The 23,311-nt window shown below is 42.4% G+C and overlaps 1 protein-coding gene across 5 annotated transcripts in view; it reads left to right on the forward strand.

Annotated features, from left to right (window-relative positions):
* LOC143745083 (regulating synaptic membrane exocytosis protein 1-like) overlaps positions 1–20,713 on the forward strand; it is a 58,286-nt gene extending 37,573 nt beyond the window's left edge. For 2 of the 5 annotated variants that reach the window (XM_077236946.1, XM_077236949.1), the window contains 11 exons: positions 6,342–6,413; positions 6,581–6,646; positions 9,492–9,604; positions 9,719–9,828; positions 10,331–10,491; positions 11,567–11,787; positions 15,296–15,446; positions 16,845–16,957; positions 17,061–17,162; positions 17,961–18,100; positions 18,185–20,713. In XM_077236946.1, coding sequence (XP_077093061.1) covers positions 6,342–6,413; positions 6,581–6,646; positions 9,492–9,604; positions 9,719–9,828; positions 10,331–10,491; positions 11,567–11,787; positions 15,296–15,446; positions 16,845–16,957; positions 17,061–17,162; positions 17,961–18,100; positions 18,185–18,403 — 1,468 coding nt within the window. In that variant the 3' untranslated portion in view covers positions 18,404–20,713. Of the gene's footprint in view, positions 1–6,341; positions 6,414–6,580; positions 6,647–8,611; positions 8,846–9,491; positions 9,605–9,718; positions 9,829–10,330; positions 10,492–11,566; positions 11,788–15,295; positions 15,447–16,844; positions 16,958–17,060; positions 17,163–17,960; positions 18,101–18,184 lie in introns of those variants that run through there. The other 3 variants (XM_077236950.1, XM_077236948.1, XM_077236947.1) reach the window with 3 other exon arrangements.
* The last annotated feature ends 2,598 nt before the right edge of the window (positions 20,714–23,311 follow it).

Raw genomic sequence — 23,311 nt, forward strand, 5'->3', positions numbered from 1 at the left:
TATTGAACAAGCCAATGTAATTGGCGTGCGTGATTCGCATCACACACTCCGCCCCCGCGGCGCGGGTATAAATACGGAAGTGGATGCACGCACTACTTGCCTTTCGCTTCGGAGCCGATCGTTTGATGTCTCTGAGAGTGCTGTTGTCTACAACGAGCGAGTGTGTCGGTGTTCTTCAGGAAGACTCTCCCAGTGCTGGTGTTCTACAGCGCGAGTGCAGCGGTGATCGCGAGCTTTGAGCTCTCAACTGCTGTTTTAACAGCAACAAATTTCTAAATGTTTGTGTGTGTTGATGGCTGGTTAGAGGGCGGAAAAGTGAGTGCTTCACTGTTTCAGTTCTCTGTTCAGTGTTGCCGCGGTCATTCCCCTGTGTGCTCCGGCACTGGTGACGGTCCTATTTTCTGAAAGAGCAACACGGGTGCGTTTGCGTCTTTTTCAAGATGTCATTCCGCCCGTGCGTTTCTGGGTGCGGTCGTTCCCTGTCTCTCTCTGATGGTCACAACTGTTGTGTCACGTGTTTGGGCTTACAGCACGCTGAGACAGCTTTTGTGGACAGCTCATGTTTTCACTGTGGGAACATGACTGTCGCAGTATTGAGGGCGAGACTCGCCTTCGTTCGCGGAGAGCGAGTCCCCATTACCATGCCCCACCCTCGGGTGCTGTGTGGGATGGGTGACCGGAGGATAGTGTTGGATGTCCCGCCCGGTAACCATTCCCTGTGGGCTCCTCACTCCTCCCTTCCACTGCAACCACTGGAGCCTCCTGTGTTGTCTACTGGTCCATCTGTAATGGGTGGGCCAGCGATTTCACTCGGGGCTCCCCTGGAGGACAGGACGCCGATTGCAGAATCGGAGGGTGAGCTGACTTCTAGAGATGATGACTCGGCTGCATTGTCTCCCTCCGGGAGTTCAATGTTGCCCGAGCCGGATCCAGAATTATCAGCTATGCTGAAACGGGCCGCCGAGGCTGCCGGGCTCGAGTGGAACCTCCACCGTGTCCCGTTCAGTCTCGGTTGGAATCTGGAGTTTGGTATCTTGGGGCGGGCCGCGCTGGTTCTCAGCCCGCCGCCCCAGTGCCTTTCTTTCCCGAAATGCATGGAGAGCTTGTCAGGTGGTGAACAGCATCTTTCTCTGCCAGAAACTGCCTGACTAGCTTTTCCCCCTCATTACCCTTGATGGAGGAACGGTGAAGGGTTGCGAGGTGTCCCTCCATTGGAGCGGTCTGTCGACACAGGTGCACCTGTGTCCGGCGGCCGCTGCCTTTTGGGGGGATCCTCGTCTCCCCCCTAAGGCCTGTGAGTTTCGTCTGCTCCGACGGGCAGAGCTTACAAAGCCTATGGGCAAGCCCCTTCCTCTTGCGTGCCATGGCGTTGCTGCAGGCTAGGGCACCCATGGCATGCACGAGGGTAATCCAGACCGTGCGCTCATAGGTGAGCACCGCACTGCATCTGACCTCACCCTCCGGGGTACGGGTGTCGTAGCGTGCGTGATCGGTCTGGCGATGTCCACCTTGGTGGTCCAGTAGCGCCTTCGTTGGCTCAGCCTGGTTGGTTTGGCGGATGCGGACAAGGTTCGGTTCCTGGTCTCCCCAATTTCCCAGGTTGGGCTGGTCGGCGACGCAGTGGAGAACTGCATCAAACAGTTCTCTGCCGCTCAAGCGCAGACGGAGGTCATCCGGCACATCCTGCCCCGGTGGCCAGCTGCTGCTTCCAACCGCCGCCGGTGGCAGCTCCTCCGCCTGCTCGTCGCCGTGGGCGTTCTCCGGCCGCCGCTCCTGCTGGCCCTCCGCAGCAGCCTCCACCCAGGCCTCAGCATGGAGCCGGCCGCAGTTGAGACGCCCAGCCCGCTCCAGGCGCTGCCAAGCCAGGTGGCAAGCGACAGCGAAAGCATTCCGGAGCGGGCCGCCCAGGAATGGATGAGATGCTCTTGGAGTGGCACGATCACTCCCTCCCCCCGGGTGAGGGCCGGGTGGAGCCTTTGTTTGTGTGTGTGTCTGTTCCGCCGCTGGCTCCCTAAAAAAAAAAAAAAAAAAAGCGGAGCAAGCGGTACCCACACTTCAAAGAGAGAGCAATTTCATCTGTTCCTGGGTCCCAAGAGGGCCAGTCTGGCGGGTGTGACCCTGTATAGCCTTACACCCCTCAGCTCCCCCTTGGTCGCCAGCAGGCAACTTGGTGCGTTCGAGGACCCGGTCATCCGCCTTCTCACGCGCCCCCTAACGCTTGTGGAGACAGGTAAGTGTTGCACAGCACACTAACACCACTCTCTCTACTTTGCTGCCCCACCTCAGGCTCGGCTACCCCGCTCAAGTCAGTGATAGTCATCACATTAGGTGTTGAGCAGACGTGCTCCTGAAAATTCAGTGATATTCATCACACCGAGTGTTGAGCAGTGCTCCTGACTTGTGCGTGCTTATCTTATCCTGCTGGCGAAGGATTTGATATAGCCGCTCCTCCAGCCGGTACGAAGGCCAGTGTAAACTCGTTCTTCGTGCTACTAGGGGGTGGGTCGTGACCATCTTGGCCCAAGATTGGTCTGCAGCTTTGACCTGAAAGACAGGTGCTTCAGATCTCTACCTCCCGCACCGCAGGCCATCCTGTGTGTTGCGTCTAAGGGTGGAGTATCAGTACAGTGTCCTTCCCCTCGAGTGCTCCAGAGCCCGTTGGGTCTTCAGGTCAACTGGAAGAGAGTAATCTCGCCCACGGGCTGAGTATCTCTTTTCTAGTTTTGGAGAGGTACTCGGTCCAACATGTCTCTCCAATGAGAATGTGTTCAGCTGGTGTTGAAGTGAGAAAGGGTCCCACTGAAAGAACTTTCAGAGGCTCCTGGGGTATATGGTAGTCGCAGCCTTTGGCTCCCTCCATATGTGACCGCTTCAGCGCTAGCTTCACGATCGAGTCCCGAGGTGACCGTGGCAGAGCAGCTCACCCTGTGTGACTATAGTTCATCCCGGTCTGCTGCCAAACCCTCTTCAACAGAGGGGCCATGTACAAAGGGCGTGTTTTAACGGGGGCCTGGGCGACCCCCGACTACACGGGCATTCGTGCCTCGAGTTGTTAGACATTGCGACCGTTGCGCAAGCTTCCCCTGCATGTCACAAACTCACCCGTCACCTCCTCCTTGGAGTCAGACGCTTCTGAGGGCGCCTTGTTCCACTCCTCCCGCTTACTCAATCGTGCCGCCATCGAGCCTCACGACAGTTATGGCCAGGGCAAGTGGAGACTCCATCCCCTGGGTCCGGCTGGGTCATGACCATTCCGGGGCCGCTCAGTTGCCCCCCCGGTTTTATTTTTCCGCCAGTGTTTGGGTAAACCGAGCGGACTACCCTTGGACAAACACTGGGACTCAGCTGCCCCAGGGGCCCGCAGAAATGCGTTTAACCCCAGTGAGCCTTCTAAAAGTGACTGCGACTCATGGTCGCCTTGCGCCTGCAAGTCAGTGAAATCATCACTCTTCATGTTGAGCAGAATTGCTCCTGAAACTCAGTGAAGTTCATCGCACTCAGGTGTTGAGCAGCAATGCTCCTGTAGCTCAGTGAGTCCATCACAGGTAGCTCAGTGAATTCATCACACGCAGTGCTGAGCAGAAATGCTCCTGGTGCTCAGTGAAGTTCCTCGCACTCAAGTGTTGAGCAGAAATGCTCCTGAAGCTCAGTGAGTTTATCACACTCAGGTGTTGAGCAGTAATGCTCCTGAAGCTCAGTGAACTTGTCACACTCAAGTGCTGAGCAGAAATGCTCCTGTCGTTCAGTGAAATTCTTCGCACTCAAGTGTTGAGCAGAAATGCTCCTGAAACTCAGTGAGTTTATCACACTCAGGTGTTGAGCAGGAATGCTCCTGAAGTTCAGTGAACTTGTCACACTCAAGTGCTGAGCAGAAATGCTCCTGTCGCTCAGTGAGGTTCTTCGTACTCAAGTGTTGAGCAGAAATGCTCCTGAAGCTCGGTGAGTTTATCACACTCAGGTGTTGAGCAGGAATGCTCCTGAAGCTCAGTGAACTTGTCACACCCAAGTGCTGAGCAGAAAATGCTCCTGAAGCCCAGTGATCTTCACATGTTGTGTTGAGCAATGCTCCTGTCTTTTGCGCCCGTCACTTGCACCTACGTGCCATGTCAGGAGAGGAACAGGTCTTCATAGTTGCCCCTTATTGGCCCAACTAGACCTGGTTCCCTTCAACAGCCTTCCTGACTTCCCCTGGAAACTCTTTCGGGGACGGGGCACGATGGCACACGCGTTCTTCCCCCGGAGATTCCGGGCGGTCTTACATCTGAACGCGGAGGTTCAGGTGGCTATCACAAGAACATGTGATAGTTACCATCACTTCTGCGAGCACCCCCTAGAATTGGGTAGCGTGCTTACGCCTTTAGAAGTGGAACCTAGTCGTTGAGTGCGTCTTCTCTCCTGAGGAGATCCTGAAAGCTTTCGATCACTTCAGTGCTCTCTTTCCTGCAAAATGGGTTGCAGTAGGCTGTTTTCCTAAATCACCCTCAAAATGATGTTGCCTCGGTGTTTAAACGACGCTCAACGTGTTGCAGAAGTATGCAGAAGCACGTTCTGGTCGTCAGGTTCCTGAGGAGCAAGGTCTTGTAAATCCTTGTGTCCCTCTTTATCCTCTTGGGCCTTGTCCCTGGTGCGACTGCACTGCAGAGACCGCCCCTGAGCCACTGCAGGTAGTGAGTTAAAAATTCTGTTATATCAGTTCTCCTGCTCGCGTGGTCTCTACTAGAGGGTAGGGACTTGCTCGCTTTCGGTCAACGTATTGTGCCTGGAGTCTGGGCCGGCTAACTCTCACAAGCTGAGACCCCGGCTCGGATTGTGCCCAAGGTTCCTACCTCTCCCGTAATAGGTGCAGGTGGTGAGCCTGCAAGCGCTGCCCTGGAGGAGGCAGATCCAGCCCTGGCTTCTCTGTCCGTTCGCTTGGACGTGTACAGAATGCAAGTCATAGACCTCAGACCAGCTCTTCAAATATCTGTTGGAATTCAGCAGAGAGGGAAGGCTGTTTCCATGCAAAGTTGCACTTAGTGCTTGCCTTCATTTCGGCAAAGATCCGAGATGCAACATGTCCACTTAGGTGTTGAGCTCCTCTATGATGAGTGTAAAGTGCTCCGCCTGGGCGTTGACGATATACTTTGCTAAACAGATTCTAGAGTTGGGGGCTGGACGACACCTGGTTGAACCGCTGCTTCCCGTGGGCTCCCTTCTCATGAAGCCAGTTTCACCGTGAGCCCGGTTCAAGTGTCGGCTTGCTGCGCCATTCCCCTCCTATGGACTGGATACGTGCGCCTTTCTACTCCAGTTGAGTTCCCTTAAAATTGAACCCTGTTGAGTTCCTCCACACCCCTCCGACGTCGGACGTGCGGAACGTCTGGTGTTAGGCCTACCACTCGTAAGCAGTGTGGAACCTGTGTTAGGCTGGGTCCATATGTTGCGGTCCCTTCGGTGACCCCATATGTGTATTCTTCCACGATACGGCTCCCTGCGGTGAGCCCGTGTCTTCCCTCGGCAGAGTCTCTCTGCCGTCACTGTCCGGTGTGTCTCCCCCCGTCTTAGGCTGGAGCCACCCCAGTGACATTCCATATGTTAGACTGCCCGGTTTCCGCCCAGTTCATATGTGTATTCTCCACATTACCTCCCTCTGGGTTGGATGTGGCTTCCGCAGCGTCCCTTCCTTCCAACGTACGGGGAACGCTTTCCCAGTGGTCCTGTAGGAACAGCAGTGACTTCCCTGGCCTAAGCCCTGTCCTTCCCCGCCTTAAGTTTGCGGGGGCATCAGGAGGCTTTGGTTTAGGCACTGGAAGGTGGCAGCGTTAGTGGCGTGTTCAATGGTTGATCCCATTTCAGTCGCGTCGACTACGTCCGACGTTATCGACTGAAAGGGAACGTCCTGGTTGCGTATGCAACCCACCGTTCCCTGAAGGAGGGAACGGAGGACGTAGTCCCCTTGCCACTACCGCTGGACCACCGCTGACCCCGGGTTACTCTCGGCTCCTCAGCGAAAAGCAACTAGTGCGTGCATCCACTTCCGTATTTATACCCGCGCCGCGGGGGCGGAGTGTGTGATGCGAATCACGCACGCCAATTACATTGGCTCGTTCAATAGTACTCGAAGAAGACAGGCTCCCTAGCGTGATCCCATTTCAGTCGCGTCGACTACGTCCTCCGTTCCCTCCTTCAGGGAACGGTGGGTTGCATACGCAACCAGGACGTTAGTAGCCACTAAACCAAAGTGACATGATTTAGCCCTAATGAAATTATTATTTTTTATTAACATCAGTCCATACTGTGTCATTGTGTGTGTGTCTGTATCCATGCCACTCACATGTTTTTGACCTGATCTTATGAATCAGCTGGGTTTTGGAGGCTATGTTCCCCGCTCAGGAGACAGTACACCACCTCAGTGCAAAGCCAGACGCACAGAGGTACACACCCACAGGAAGAGCTCTAGAGAACATATACCAATAACATGTCCATCTCCATCGTGGCATTTTATTAGACAACAGTTTCATTTACTGTCCGTCAAGTCCTGAGTGAATCCACTCCTCATTCTTTTGTTTTCTGTCTCGCCACGATCATTTCCATGTTGCAGGCAGTCGAGAACTCTGGACAAGCCTAGCTGTCAGAAACTTGGCAAGAAAATATCTGACAGCGTGCGGTAAGACTTATCAAACCATGTCACATCATGTCACATTTGTGTTGATTGTTGAAGTCAAGTATGTTTAGAACCTGTACACGCTTATTTATTTCACACTGGATAAAGCTTCTAGATTGGACTTTTACTGTGGTTTTTGTTGAAGTCCCCCTGTGGTGAAAATCAAGCTTTTAATGTTCACATGTCTATGTGGTGTTTTTAATATGCTTTGAGACAAACCATGTGCAAATTCATAAGTCAACACCATTGCTGAGTATTTTCTCTTTAAAACAGCTGTGAACCAAAGACAGTCTCAAAATAGAGGTTTGAAATAGTTGGGGTTTTTGACGTCACAAACTATCTTGTAACCAATCACGTCAACGAGTGATCGTCAACAAGTGGATTTCTGAGCTGGTGTGAATGAGTGGAGGTGGGGCTAATTTGCATATCCATAGAACCGCGTATACTAAATTAGGCAAGTTAGTTACATTCAAGCTATTTTAAGGAATGAAGAATTTTTTTCAAGGAAACAACGTTTAAAGGGTTAGTTCACCCAAAAATGAAAATAATGTCATTAATGAATCACCCTCATGTCGTTCCAAGCCCGTAAGACCTCCGTTCATCTTCGGAAAACAGTTTAAGATATTTTAGATTTAGTCCGAGAGTTTTCTGTCCCTCCATTGAAAATGTATGTACGGTATACTGTCCTTGTCCAGAAAGGCAATAAAGACATCATCAAAGTAGTCCATGTGACCTCAGTGGGTTAGTTAGAATTTTTTGAAGCATCGAAAATACATTTTGTTCCAAAAATAACAAAAAGGATGACTTTATTCAGCATTGTATTCTCTTCCGGTTCTGTTGTCAATCCGCGTTTACAAGGCCAGTGACGCTGCTGACGTAAGACGCTGCTGACGTGTTATCTGGTGTTGTCTTCCCCTTTGTCGAAATCCTTAGACATGTTTGCAAATATTGTTTTGTTTACAGCGTGCGTCTCCCTCAGACTCTAAACAGAGCTCGGGCGCACCAGATAACACGTCACCTCGTCTTGCGTCAGCGGACTCATGAACGCGGATTGACAACAGATCCGGAAGAGAATACAATGCTGAATAAAGTCGTCGTTTTTGTTATTTTTGGAACAAAATGTATTTTCGATGCTTCAAAAAATTCTAACTAACCCACTGAGGTCACATGGACTACTTTGATAATGTCTTTATTGCCTTTCTGGACAAGGACAGTATACCATACATAGATTTTCAATGGAGGGACAGAAAACTCTCGGACTAAATCTAAAATATCTTAAACTGTGTTCCGAAGATGAACGGAGGTCTAACGGGCTTGGAACGACATGAGGGTGAGTCATTAATGACATAATTTTCATTTTTGGGTGAACTAACCCTTTAAATATGTCATTTTGGTGTTCAAAGATGAGTGTTAAGGGATACAATTATTGACGACAGGGGGACTTTAAATTGTTTTGTTTTTTTCATTTGTTTCTGACCATTTATATATTTTATATCAGAGCCCAAAATTAAAATATTGCCAAAGCTCCAAAGGTGGGTAAAAATGTACTTTGATGAGTAAATAAAATAAATAAATAAAAATTAATAAGATTTACCCATCAGTTCTGTTACAATATGTGAATAAAATAAAATATTTGAGTTGAAATGGAAAATCAATGATATTAAAATAATTTAAATGGCAAAAAAGTGATGTAAGTTAATCAATTCATAGATAATCTTTCTTCCCGTTACAAAAATACAAAAAACATGAATATATATATATATTTTTTTTTTAATTATTCATGGCCAGTACATTTTCTCAAATCGCCCACCTATGTTAAATTTAGAACCTGTTATTAGTATATTATTCTATATGTTAAATTGTGTATATTTTTCAGTTGTTGAATTTTTACAGGGAAGTGCTGCTCCGGCTTCATCCACAAACATATTTATTTTTTCACACATTCACACTATTTCTCTCTTTGTTTTTGCAAATAATTTGTTGGCTTTTTCTCCATTTGGTTGTTTTACTTTTTTCTATGGTTTGTCACATTGATTTTATTTTTCCTTTATTATTCTGTCTTGTATGTTGCTATTCTCACTGGCTTGCAGCATTAGGCCAACCTCCATTCTAAAGGGCTCACGCAGGAAGAGGGTATCGCTGCCTCCATTGGGTAAGGTGACCCGTGTGGGGGTCAACCACAGGCTCACCCCAAATGGAAAGGTGCTGACCCTGATCTGGGCTGAGAAGCCTTGCTGTGCTCAACCCATCCTACAAATAACACTTTAAGCCTTGCCTTTGCTATAACCTCAGCTTTTGCTCTTTTGTCTCAAATGTTTTGTGTGGTTGCTGCTTTTTATACTGTAAATCCACCTGTACTCATCACCTACCCACAGCTTTCTGTTTGTTGCCTTGTGCATAACAACAATGTTATCTTTAAAATTTTCCGCAATTTTTTGCCATCAGTTTTACACCCTCCACTCTTGTACTTGTTTTGCTTTCCTTGTGGCTCCTAGCAATAATACATATCAGATGTGATCAATAATGTTTTCATGCAGATAACATGCAGATATTGGTCCGGTGAAGATCAGTCTGTTTGTGAAAATATGTACTTCTTGATACTGTGCGTTTATCAGATGTACATTTTGGTCCACGCTGGTTGGCGGTATGGCCTATGTACTTGATTAAAAAAGCACAATTTTCTCTCTCTCTCTCTCTCTCTCTCTCTCTCTCTCTCTCTCTCTCTCTCTCTCTCTCTCTCTCTCTCTCTCTCTCTCTCTCTCTCTCTCTCTCTCTCTCTCTCTCTCTCTCTCTTTCTCTTTCTTTCTCTCTCTCTCTCTCTTTCTCTTTCTTTCTCTCTCTCCATCAGGGAGCAGCCGAACTCCCGGCCCACATTCTCCTCATCAACAGCGGACTCTTCCTCGACACGAAAGGTCAGACAGCTTCCTCAAGTTCCAGCTAAAAGCAGCAGTGTAGAGCAAGGTACAGTCATTTTCCACTGACTTGCACTGGTTACTTTTCCAAATGTTTGTTGAATAAATATGCAAAATAGGAAAATATCATTTTAATAATATTTTTTGATCATGTATGTATTAGCTCTTGCTTCAGAGGAGCGAACACGGCAAATGAAAGTACGCACCTTCCGAACAGCAGCTCCCTCCAGTACCAGCCAGGATCTGGAGAGGGCACTCAAGAATAAAAGAGAGGTGAGCGCCGTTCTGCTCTCACGGATTGGACTTCATTATCATATACACTACTGTTAAAAAGTTTGGGGATGAATTTCTAATTAAAATTGAATTTATTCCTGTGATTGCAAAGCTGAATTTTCAGCAGCCATCACTTCATTCTTCAGTGTCACATGATCTTTCAGAAGTCATTCTAATATGCTGATTTAGTAACGGTTGAAAAACGTTTTTCCTGCTTTATGTTTTTGTTTAAACCATCAAACAGTCTTAGATTAATATAAAGTTCAAAAGAACAATATTTATTTGAATTGTAAATCTTTTGTAACATTATAAATGTCTTAACTGTCACTATTGATCAATTTAATGCATTCTTGCTGAATAAAAGTTTTAGAAAATATCTGATACTAATCCCAAACTTTTGAACGGTAGTGTGTAATCCCATTCCAACTCTTTCAAACTGAAAAATCTAGAATGTTCAGAATGTATATGCGCTTTCATTCTTTTGTGCATTTCATTTCACTAGCTTTATAAGGAGCAGCGACGAAGCTGTGACAATGTGTCCCATAAGTCCTCAGACAGTGATGTCAGTGACGTGTCAGCCATCTCTCGCGCCAGCAGTGCCTCGCGGATCAGTAGCACCAGCTACATGTCCATTCAATCAGAACGACCCAGGGGTCGCATTAGGTGAGATGCATAGCTATAATCAGAAGGGACTGTTGCATTAGGTCTGACAATTTTTGTAACATTTTGACACCTCGTTAGTGATTATACCTGTTAGAGATCAATTTGTAATTGGAATGTCATTTATTAACTTTTTTTTTGTTGAAAAAATTTGTTCTAACATTTCTTGAATATCTCTTGAGGAGAGATTGTTATAAAAGCAGCTGTGAATCTTTACAGCGCCTCCTTTTCTACATTAAGGGGCCATATTCTACACATTTATACATTTTTTGTTAATTTATAATAGTTAATTTATAATAGTTAATTTACACGTTACAATGGTAACCTGTTTTTGTTGTTTAGTTTCCATACATTTTTATGTTGGACACATTTAAACACTTCCGTTTAAAAGTTTGGGTTCAAGAATGCATTAAACTTATCAGATGTGACAGTGAAACAGACATTTATAATGTTCCAAAATATTTCAAATAAATCCTATTCACTTGAACTTTCTATTCTTCAAAGAATCCTGACATTTTTTCCCCAAAGATATTAAGCAGCACAACTGTTTTCAACATTAATAATATTAAGAAATGTTTCTCGAGCACCAAATCAGCATATTAGAATGATTTTTGAAGGATCATGTGACACTGAAGCCTGGAAGAATGGCTGCTGAAAATTCCATCAGAGGAATAAATTACAATTTAAAAATATTAAAATAGAAAACAGTTATTTTAAATTGTAATGATAACATTTTACAATAGTAATGTTTAACTGTATTTTAATAAAACAAATGCATCCTTGATCCTGAGAGACTTGCAAACACATTTTAAAAAATCAACCTCAAACTGTTTGTAATGTTCATTGTAAATCAAACTCTTTTATATCAAAATGGCACAAAAAGAATCCTGTTTTCAATTATTTATCCCTTTAAGATGTTCACAGCAGTCTTTTCCATGATTACGTCATCCTCAGATTTTTATGCTTTTTGATCAACTCAAAAAGAATAATCAAACACAGAGGGTCACCATGACATAGTGATTTTCCATTTGTAATTTGAATTTCTGAGAGTCTTTGCTATGTTTTCTCCCTCCACCAGCCGTCATATTCATCCATCCAGCCGCAGCATGTTGAAGAGTACAAGTGTTAGTGGGGAAATCTACACTCTGGAGCGTACGGATGGCAGCCAGTCAGACACCGCTCTGGGAACACTGGGAGGAGGAGGGAAAAAGCGCAGATCCAGCCTTAGCGCCCGTGTAGTCGCCATCGTGGGCATTCCCTCACGCCGCAGCAGAAGCACCTCTCAGCTCAGTCAGACAGGTGAGACACTACCAGCCAATCAAATGTTTTCTGTGCAATAATGGCTTGAATAGCCAAATAAATCAGGTATTGCTTCTAATAAACTCACAAGTTTAAATCTAAAACATGTTACTCACTGCTTCATGTACCATATATAGTAGGGCCTTTTAGACAAGACTTTTTGTCCCAATAAAACTCATTGTTTGGATATCAATCAGATAAAGTCACTTTTAAACGCTCGTTTATACTCTTTTAATCACCAGAGAAGAGATAAAGGACACAGATACATTTCTAAATGCTCTGTTAGCATAGCCTGGGGTGCCCTCTACTGGTGTAAAAACTAAAATCAACAGTTATTATGGCCAAAAATGCTTTATATCTTGCGTAACAATGAAGATATATTCAGTAGAATGACATTAGTGTCATCAGGACCAAAAAGCATTTGGGAATTAATTGTTAACAAAATCAAGACTGGCTGGCATATTATAAGGAGCAAGTTCTTTCCGTCAGTTAAATCCATTTGCCAAGACCGCTGGATGTCTTTTCCTCAGTCTTCCTGCTTTGCTTAGATGGCTATCTTTTATATGTCTCTCCTCTCTCTTTCTCCGGGTCACCCTTGTCTGGTGGATCTACGTATCAGGTCTCATTCTACCTTGGTTCACCTCCTAAAGTAGCATGTGTCTTTAGTCTCTTTAAAAGTGTGGGAGCTGCTGAAGCCTCGGGCTAGAAATATGAATGGCAGCATTTTAGCATTGGCAAGAGTTCACACTGTCAGGTGCAGATCAACCCTGGATTCCTATCAGATGTAATGTAGATAAATACCTTTGAAGTTGGATCTGATATCCTCTAAAATCCCATATTTTAAGCACTGCCTGTTTATAGTTTAATAAATGGATTGCTGAAAAAAGAAAACAATTCAAAAAGGATGGCAAAATAAGTTTTTTTGGCACCGCTCTCTGCCAAACGCCTGGATAATATTTTAAAAGGACTATCAGATGATAAATCATAAAGAGTTGCAAAGGTGCGATAAATCAGCATTTTAAAGAGCTCCGCTGCTTTGTAACAGCTGTTCCACACTCTTTCCACTGCACCAGCCTCATCCATTCACAACCATAGCCAAAACTAAAAATATGATTGCGGGAACACTTTCTTAATCTGTTAACATGAGTTAATGCATTAGGTATTATGAACAATTCTTTTAAAGCATTTAATTGTGGTTCATAGTAATTTATGTGCATTTACTAATACAATTATTTATTTTATTTTATTAGATTTTTTTTTTACACATTTTCACATTGTATATTAACATTAGTTAAATTAACAATATATCATTATATTTACTCGTCTACTGATTAAGATTTGGGGTCATTCCATTTTTTTTTTTTTTTTGAAGGAAGTCTCTTAAACCACCATAACTGCTTTTATTTGATTGAAAATACAGTAAAAACAGTAATATTGTGATTTTTTTTTAATTCTGTTTGAATATATTTAAAAATGTAATTTATTACTGTGAAGGCAAAGCTGAATTTTCATCAGCCATTACTTGAGTCTTCAGTGTCACATGATCCTTCAGAAATCATTCTAATATGCTTCTCTACTGCTCAAGAAACATTTATTATTATTATCAATGTTAAAACTGGTTGTGCTGCTTAATATTCTTTGGGAAGCTGTGATTGGACTTTATTCATCAAAGATTCCTAAAAAACACCATAAGGAACAGCATTTGTTTAAAATATATTTTTTGTAACGAGTATATGATCAATATCGATTTAATTATCATTAACCTGGATTAATAAACACTGTAAAATGGTTGTTCCTTGCTAATTGTTAGTTTATGATACTTAATGCATTAACTGATGTTAACAATTTGGACCTTTTTATATCAATTAAACATTTTTTTTAAACCAACACTGTTTTTTCAATATCTTAGGAGTGATATAGGCCAATGATGATTTATATTTTAAACTGCAGAATGACTAATGGTGCTAGTGACATCGACTTCACTTGATAGTGACACCCAGTGTTCATATTACGAGTTTTATTTATTTCACAAAAATGTGAATTTTTTTTTTTTTTAATATCTTGTGGGCTGCACAGAGCATGTAGTTTAGACACTCCTGCTTTAAAATAATTTGTCAGGTATAATTCTAGAAAGTCCAAAAGACTAGAAGAACCTCAACATGTGTTTTATTTTATTTATAAGATAATTTCTGTTCTAACAGTATTTTTCCGTTTTCCCAAATAATGTCAGAGCCATGCAAACGAATGCTAACAAGAGTCCCTGGACCTTTCTTCTGTAATTCTTGTGAGAATAAGCCCTTGATTGTGTTTTGATGAAAGTGAACAGGATGAGTGAACAGATAAACCTCTTTGCTACATTTTTAACTCAAACAACTGGCATGACAGTGGCTCTGTGAGCCACCTCAGTGGTTGACATTTTCAAAGGATCTGTAATCCATCAAAAGGCCATAAATAGTAAGGATCGTGCCCCATGACGTCCAGCAGGAGATGTTACTCTCACCAAGGGCGAAGAGCTTGCTCTTAGACTGGAATATTTTCTCCTGATTGACGGCTGTAAGAATAGCACACAAGCTTAAACACCTGGGTACACACATACACACACAAACACACACACACACACACACACAAACAAACATATTGTGTTTTCATGTTTTATGGGGACTTTCCATAGACATAATGATTTATATACTGTATAAACTGTACATTCTATCCCCTTACACCAGGGGTAGGCATGTTCGGTCTTAGAGAGCCGCTGTCCTGCAGAGTTTAGCTCCAGCCCTAATCAAACACCCGAACAAGCTAATCAATGTCTTCAGGAGTACAAAGGCTGCAGGCAGGTGAGGTTTTTTTTTTCAGGATTGGAGCCAAACTCTGCAGGACAGCAGCTCTAGGACTGAACTTGCCTACCACTGCCTTACAATAACTCTACCCCTAAACCTACCCACCACAAATAAAAACTTTCTGTATTTTTACATTTTCAAAAAATATAACTTAGTATGATTTATAAGCTGTTTTCCTGGGCACAAAAAAATGTCCCCACAAGGATTTTGGATATTGCCATCTTTGTGGGGACATTTTATCCCTGTAATGTAGGGTTTACCTTTTTTTACAAAAAACCCCCCAGAATTATCTTAATTTTGATGATTAAATATTTTAAAACGTTGCACTTTTTACAGTATGTGCACTTATGTGTACTTACCGTGTACTTACCTAATAAAGTACTGGGTGATATAAGGTAACTACATGGGCTAAGGTTAATGGGTAGGTTTAGGGTTAGTATCTAGTTATTACCCAGTTATTGTAATTACTATATGTAAATAGTATGTACATGGGGAACAGAACTGTAAAATAAAGTGCAACCCTTTAACCTTTTGACAGCATTAATATTTTTTTAATTTAAGTTCTTCTTGCAGATTATTTCCAAGTACTGTAGGACCTTACTGGGACCCACTTGTCCCCCAATGACAGTCCTGTGTAGAGTAATGCCATTTCCCCCCCCCATCCACAGAAGCAGCCAACAAGAAAACAAAGGGATCCAGTCAGATCCAGCGCAGTCAGGAGACAGGAATGGCAGTGGAGTATCCCCGTAACGCCATGGCCCGCCAAGCCAGCCGAGAGTCCACTGACGGCAGCATGAACAGCTATAGCTCTGAGGGCAAGTTAGTATCCAGTGCAGTTTGACTCCTCCTTTCTTTCGCTGTTATAAACCATATATTGATCTATGACAGGTATTTTCTCACAATTTGGCATTGGTACTTCAATCTATCATCTTTCTGTCTGTCTATCTGTCCATTTATTGTATTTCCTACCGTTCAATCTTAGGCCATCATCTATAGCATAAACTTGCTTTACTCAGTGTTGTCAGAGCCTCTTTAATGAGATGTGGTACTGAAATTGTGATGCATCGTGATATATTGAATTGATATACTACCGTTCAAAAGTTTAGGCTTATTTTTATTTAATAAAAAGTTATATTTATATATATATATATATATATATATATATATATATATATATATATATATATATATATACATTTATACAGCAAGGATGCATTTAATTGATCAAAAGTGACAGTAATGAAAGACATTTATAATGTATGCAAACCAATTTCTGCTATTTTACCCTATGTTGACCTCCTCCCCAGCTCTCTCTCCCTTAAAATGTCCCATCTCTGGTGTTTTTTATGTATTCGCTGCAAACCCATCACTCATACATAAATGGACTCTCAACAGGCTGCGTGTCATGTACACATGAGCTTCTCTCGTCTAGATTTATTTGGAAAAACCATAAGGATAAGCTAATAGAGAACAGTCTGATTTACAGAGCTAATACTGTGTCCACTACTGTCTAAGCTCCATTTTTGGAGCCAGATGGCAAGCAGTACTCCCCTATAATAATTAAAATATCCATCATCTGCGGAGAGGGGCCTTGGCAGGGTCTGTAGCGGCGCAGAAAACACCATGCACGATTCTCTTTGCGGCTTCAGAGAGCCGGGGTCGTTCGGTCGGTTGGCCTGTCCGTCGTGACAAACAGAGTGTGACATGGTAAAATGAGCAGCAACCCCATGATTTAAGGTTGAACGTGTTTTAAATGGTCTGAAATCACATAAAGCCATTCATATGGTAGCACGACATGGGCTGGCACGTCCCTCAGACATTCCTGCAGGAGTTAGGTCATGGAAATTGCACTGGTCTCAAAGGAAATATTGAGTGTATTAAGAGGGGCCTTAACGCAGGACAGGGTTTACATACCATACTCAGCGCAAGGCTGCGGTACAGCAGCCTTTGAACGCTATATGAGGGCAGTTGGCTCATTCTGCAGTAGTATATTTCATCCATATAAACTAATTGTTGTATATGTTCTTTTTTGAAGCTTGTTTTCATATGTTGGTCTCCACAATGGTCTCAGAAGATACATTTTAGGGTTTTTATTGATTTGACAACAAAGTATATAAGAATGCATAAACATAACACGAAATTTACTATAAGCTGTATTTCAATTGCTTCTTTTTATCCATCCATCCATCTGATGACTGGTGCATGTATGTGTGTCAGTCTGATCTTCTCAGGGATGAGGTTAGGGGCTGACAGCCAGTTCAGTGATTTCCTGGACGGTCTTGGCCCTGCTCAGTTGGTGGGTAGACAAACACTTGCCACGCCCGCTATGGGTAAGTAAATAGTTTTGTTAGATTTGCTTCAATGGAAAACTTTGAAACATTTAATTTCTTGAAACGTTTTTGTTTTTTTCTTTTAATTGGTTTTGTTTTGTAGGAGATGTTCAGATTGGACTGACAAATAAGAAAGGGCAGCTGGAGGTGGAGGTTATCAGGGCCCGTGGTCTTACACCTAAACCAGGTTCCAAATCGCTGCCGGGTGAGAGTGTGCCCACACACAACTAGTTTTCATAGGGATTAGGGATTCATTATGTGTATCCTACTCATTGTAAAAAAAATTACATGCATGACTAAATTGGTCTGTGTTAAGCACATTTTTTTTTTCTTTTTTTTTTTAAGGGGTTGGTATGTAAGCATTAGGTAGAGTTTAAAAGTTTGGGTCAGTACGATTTTTTTAAAGAAATTAATACATTTATTCAACTGGAATGCAATTAATTAAATTGATCAAAAGTGATAGTAAAGACATTTACGATGTTACAAGATTATTATATCAAATAAATGCTGTTCTTTTTAACTTTCCATTCATCAAATAATCCTGAAAAATTGTGGTTTCCACAATAATATTAAGCAGGACAGCTGTTTTCTAAATTGATAACAATTAGGAAATGTTTCTTGAGCACCAGATCAGCATATTAGAATAATTTTTGAAGAATCGTGTGACACTGAAGACTGTGAATATTTCACAATATTAAAAATGTTCTGTATTTTTGATCAGACAAAAGCAGCCTTGGTAATCATTAGAACCCTTTTTACAAAAGCGACTCCATACTTCTGAACAATAGCGTATTTGTAGTTGCTTTAATTAGTAGTTCAATTTTAGGCATTTAGCACATGTACTTTGGACTAACAGAAATGTGATTTAAAGGAGCTTAATGGAGTGATTACAGCAGGACAATTTGAAGTTTAATACATTGTACTAAATGTTAATGTGACGTGCCACAGCCATGCACTATAAATGCTTGAACAAGCCTTTTTGAACTATGTCTGCTCTTCACAGCTCCCTACGTCAAGGTCTATTTGCTGGAAAACGGAGCGTGCAAAGCCAAAAAGAAAACCAAGATTGCACGGAAGACGCTCGATCCTTTGTATCAGCAAGCGCTGTTGTTTGAGGAAAGTCCGCAGGGTAAAGTCCTCCAGGTAGGAAGCGAGTTTCATTCGTTTGTTTTCGGTATACCTCCATAGTCCACATTAGTGTGTACTGACCACTGAATGTGTCTTCAGGTAATAGTCTGGGGAGATTACGGCCGCATGGACCACAAATGTTTCATGGGAGTCGCACAGATTCTTTTAGAGGAGCTGGATCTTTCCAGCACAGTGATCGGTTGGTACAAACTTTTTCCCCCCTCATCATTGGTCGACCCGACCTTAGCTCCTCTCGCTCGTCGCGCTTCCCAGTCATCGCTGGACTCTTCAGGGCCACCGGGCATCATCAGGTCCTAGTGAATGGACAGGAGCGAGATGCGAAAAAAACACACGTACCAAGGACTAGAGGCAACAATCAGAATCGGAGCGGCAGATAAAGAGACAGATGGACAGAATCATGATCAAAGCTTTGCTGAAGCCTGACAATCACTTCTCTTTTACTTTTGATCTTTGGGTTGTAGAGTTTTCCTTTGATCCACTCTGCTCCTTTACTGCATGTTTTGTTGCTGAGATGACGATTTGACCCAAAAAAAAAGAGAAGGAAGGGAGAGGCTCCCGAAACGCGACCCCGCTTCGCTTGACAGGAAGCAGAGCTCACAGTGGTTCCGGTAGCCTAGATGGTTCTGGTCGGTCAGCGTATTTTTGTTCTAACATGTGTATGCATTTCAGAGTTGGTGAGAGTGAGAGGACACTCCTCTATATTGCACTTACAGGAAGCCCCAGAGGTCGAGGGTTAAAGGTCAAGATTTAGTCTTCTCAGAGAGTTTCCTCTCTGCCTCACGGATGCTGCATCCGAGACCCCGCCGTGTGCCGGTCTGGCACGAACTCAGACTCAGATTGTGTGACTGCAGTGTGTGTGTGTGTGTATGTGTGTGTGTGTGTGTGTGTGTGTGTGTGTGTGTGTGTGTGTGTGTGTGTGTGTGTGTGTGTGAGAGAGTGTGCGTTTGCGTTTGCGTCTAATAAGGCAGGGATGCCTGGGAACCTTTTAAGTCTGTTTACAGCAGTCGCCACCGACTGCTTTGCCTTTTCACGTTACTGTTGATTTGGTAAATAGGCACACTTTGTAGAATGTGAAAACATGCTTCATGTTTTCTGACATTTGTGTCATACGAGCTTCATGAAAGACACAAAACCAATTGTATTTGATTCACTGGGACTGTAAGAAGCTGCCACTATCATTTAGGTTTCTTCAACCCTAAAATGAAACTCCAGAAACAGTCACTACATGCATTTGCTCACTAAAACCTTCGACTTTGCAATCACAAAACATATTGTGCTGGCATTTCAGAGGATTTTGAATTCTATTCCGTTTGGTAAAGAACCTGTACATACCGATATTTGAATTTCTACCCGACTAGAGTTTACATTATTTTAATGCGAGCACAATTGCTTGATTTTTGAACAAAACAAGAGAAAAGTTTAAGGTTTGGGGGATTGATAATATTAATGAAAAAAATCAGAAGAGGCCAAAATCGTAAGCTTCCTATTTTTAGCTGTTTGTCATCGGTTTTGGGTTTGGTTTATTATAAAACGAATCTCACAGACACCCCCCCCCCCCCCCCCCCCTGAGCATTTTGAATGTGACAGTGAGAAGTGGTCTCTGAAGAAGACCGCTCGCCACCAACACGGGGAACAGCATGAATCTGGAACTGTTCCAATGTTGCATGCACATTTTGTAAAACAAGACAGATGAGAAAAAAAGAGACTACAATAAGTGTGTGTTAGTTCCACAAACTGTAGGCCAGCTTGTATGTTGCATGTACTTGTACAGTTTGCTTGTACTTGATATAAATAGATGATCAAATAAAACAAAGCCATTCATTCCATGTCTGGGCATTTGGCCGGGTTCAGCCATACACACAGGCCTTATTTTGGGGCTGAATGTCTATGAGATTTTTAAATCGTTTTAATACCCCCCCCCATCTTCTTTACACTGGATGGATAAATAAGCGCTGTACTGTAGTACTCAGCAAACTCAAGGCCCTATTTTATTGAAGATGTTGCTGTTCACTGTAGTCTGTACTACTGTGGGGCTAAAACTAAGGTAGAAAGCCTGTATAAAAACTAGAGCTATATGTATATGGAATATAATTATGAAAATCACAATGACTTAGAGATATATCGATATTGAAACAGAGTGTATCAAGTAAACATCACTTACGTACATGCATATATTGTAAATATGAGTCTGCAAAGAAGTTTACTTATATTTACAAAGCGACCCCATTCAAGTTAATGGATCAGTGCTCTGTCTCTTGGTTCTGCTGAGCGGAAGAAGGGATGCCTCCAAAGTTTTATTTTAGTGATGCCCAATCTAACGAGAGAAATTTGGACCTCTACCACCCAGTTGCTTTCTAATAAATGCTCATGAATCCTCGTTTCAAAGAGAAGTTTACTTTATATGCCTTGTTTTGGCAGACTTATTTACTTTGTCAGTATTATTCAAGGATACTGATTGTTTACAGCTCATGTGATCCACTGAAACAAAATTGAAAGTATTCACTACAACGTTTCTTGTTTGTACAGCAGACGTGGCTCAAATAATGTGTATGTTTTATATTCAAGAGTTCATTTTTATTATTTACAAATAAAAGATTGTGGAAGAAATTGTGCACTGATTTTTTTATTTGCTTTTTTCAAATTCTAGCTTTTTTATTGTTTTATTTTTGTATCTTTATTTATAATCTATGATCATTTAAAAAGTGGAAGAAAATGTGTGCACTACATTTTGAAACATTTGAAAAATGTTTTGCTTTTCAATTATGTAATACTAGCTTTTTTAATTTTATATATACAATATATATTTTTTGAAATATTAAACATTTATAATGTAATTTTGATAATTAAAAAATGTCTTATGATCAAATTTTGTCTATGCCCTCAAACTAAATAGAGGTCTGTCCAGTAACGTTGTCCATCAATGCATTATACTGTAGTTAATGGTAATCCAATCTCTCCACCAGGTGGAGGGAAAAAGCACTACGCAGTTCCTTGCTTTGTTTATGGTTAACTTGCATTTGTTTAATCAGTAACTTCAAATAATTGTACAAGGTCACTGCTTAACAATTGCTAAAAATACCTCTTCTGTCAATGCTTCAGATATCTGGAAATGCGACATTAGACTCAATCTTGTGTGATTATGTAACCACTGCGCAGCTGTTCAGAATCTAATGCATAATTCAATTATCCAGCTAATTGTAATTTAATGTCTGTTTAGGTGAGCTATAAAAGTAGCCACTATGAAGTCTAGTGAAACATTGCCGTGAAGATAAAGCAGCTGTTTTCCTAGAAATGCTTAGCCTTGCACTAAATTTCTTGGATGATGTTATGTTTTTAAAATTATTAGTGACAGATTTGGTGTTGCTTCAACATTTACTCACTGCTGCTATAGTAATGATGGGGCATCGGTTAGCAAGACAGATCAAGAACCAAATTTGTTATTAGGGCATTATTACACATGCTTCACCACTGAAAAATCAAATGAGCAGCGGCATGTCTGGACATCATGATGTCATTGCACATTGAGTTGGATTGTGAAAAAATATTGCTGGGTATTTTTCCATAAACTGAATCACAACTTTGAACTGAAATCAAAAACAAGCAATGATTAAACAGTAATGAGGCAACATTTTACACAAAGATTATATAAAGTGCTATACATTACAAAGAGAAAAGAAAAAAAGTGTAAACATTAAAGGTTTTAAAACATCAAAATAAAATAATAAAAAGAAGAAGAATTTAGAAATAGGTACACCAGCAGAACTAAAGGTTCAAGGGGAATTGTATGCATAAATATTGACTGAAATAAGACTTATAAACGTATAAAAAATACATATAATATCTTTGGTTTCTACATCAGTGTTATTTTACTATTATACTCACCGGCCACTTTATTAGGTACACCTTGCTATTATTGGGTGGGAACCCCCGTTGCCTTCAGAACTGCCTTAATTCTTCATGGCATAGTTTCAAAAAGGTGCTGGAAACATTCCTCAGAGACCACCGCTTCAAAGGTGCTCTATTGAATTGTGGTGACTGTGGAGTCAGTTTCAGTATAGTGAACTCATTGTCATGTTCAAGAAACCAGTTTGAGATGATTTGAGCTTTGTAACGGTGCATTATCCTGTTCGAAGGAGCCATCAGAAGTGGCCATAAAGGGATGGACATGGTCAGCAACAATACTCAGGTTGGCTGTGGCGTTTAAATCACATTACACCACCACCATCAGCCTGAACCATTCATACAAGGCAGGATGGATCCATGCTTTCATGTTCTTTACACCAAATTCTGACCTTACCATTTGAATGTCGCAGCAGAAATTGAGACTCATCAGACCAGGCAATGTTTTTCCAATCTTCTATTGTTCAATTTTAGTGAGCTCATGCGAATTGTAGCCTCAGTTACGTGTTCATAGCGGACAGGATTGGCACCTGGTGTATCTTCTGCTGCTGTTGCCCATCTGCTTCAAGGTTCAACGCGTTGTGCGTTCAGAGATGCTCTTCTGCAGACCTCTGTTGTAATGAGTGGTTATCGGATTTACTGTTGCCACTCTATCAGCTTGAACCAGTCTCTCCTCTGACCTCTGGCATCAACAAGGCATTTTAACCCACAGAACTGCCGCTCACTGGATATTCTCTCTTTTTCAGACCATTCTCTGTAAACACTATGGTTGTGTGTCGAAATCCCAGTAGATCAGCAGTTTCTGAAATACTTAGATCAGCTCTTCTGGCACCAACAACCATGCCATGTTCAAAGTCACTTAAATCACCTTTCTTCCTCATTCTGATGCTCAGTTTGAACTTCAGCAGATCGTCTTGACCATGTCTATGCCTAAATGCATTGAGTTGCTGCCATGTGATTGGATGTGATTAGTGGCTGATTAGATATTTGCATTAACTTTGTCAAACTTTAAATTAAGTTTTAGCTTTAGTTGACATTAATAGCACTGATCTACTTTGGACCAATGGTAAGTACAAAAAAACACTAGGAATGTGCATTGATTATCAAGCAGAACCCTCGGAGCAGGGCACTCTCAATGCCCCTGATGTTTTTTTGGGCGAAGGAAAAGGGTCAAGAATGTCAGCAGCTGGAACCCAGGTGTATTTTTCGAGAACAAATTTTTGTCTACCATGTACTGCAGACGGCCTACCTGATGCAGAGAATTCAATGGTAAGTGAACAACACAAGCCGTACCACTGAACAGGT

This window comes from Siphateles boraxobius, unplaced genomic scaffold (genome assembly GCF_051911475.1).
Source record: "Siphateles boraxobius isolate OS27281-9 unplaced genomic scaffold, OSU_SipBor_1 20, whole genome shotgun sequence".
In the NCBI taxonomy this organism is placed as follows: Eukaryota; Metazoa; Chordata; class Actinopteri; order Cypriniformes; family Leuciscidae; genus Siphateles; species Siphateles boraxobius.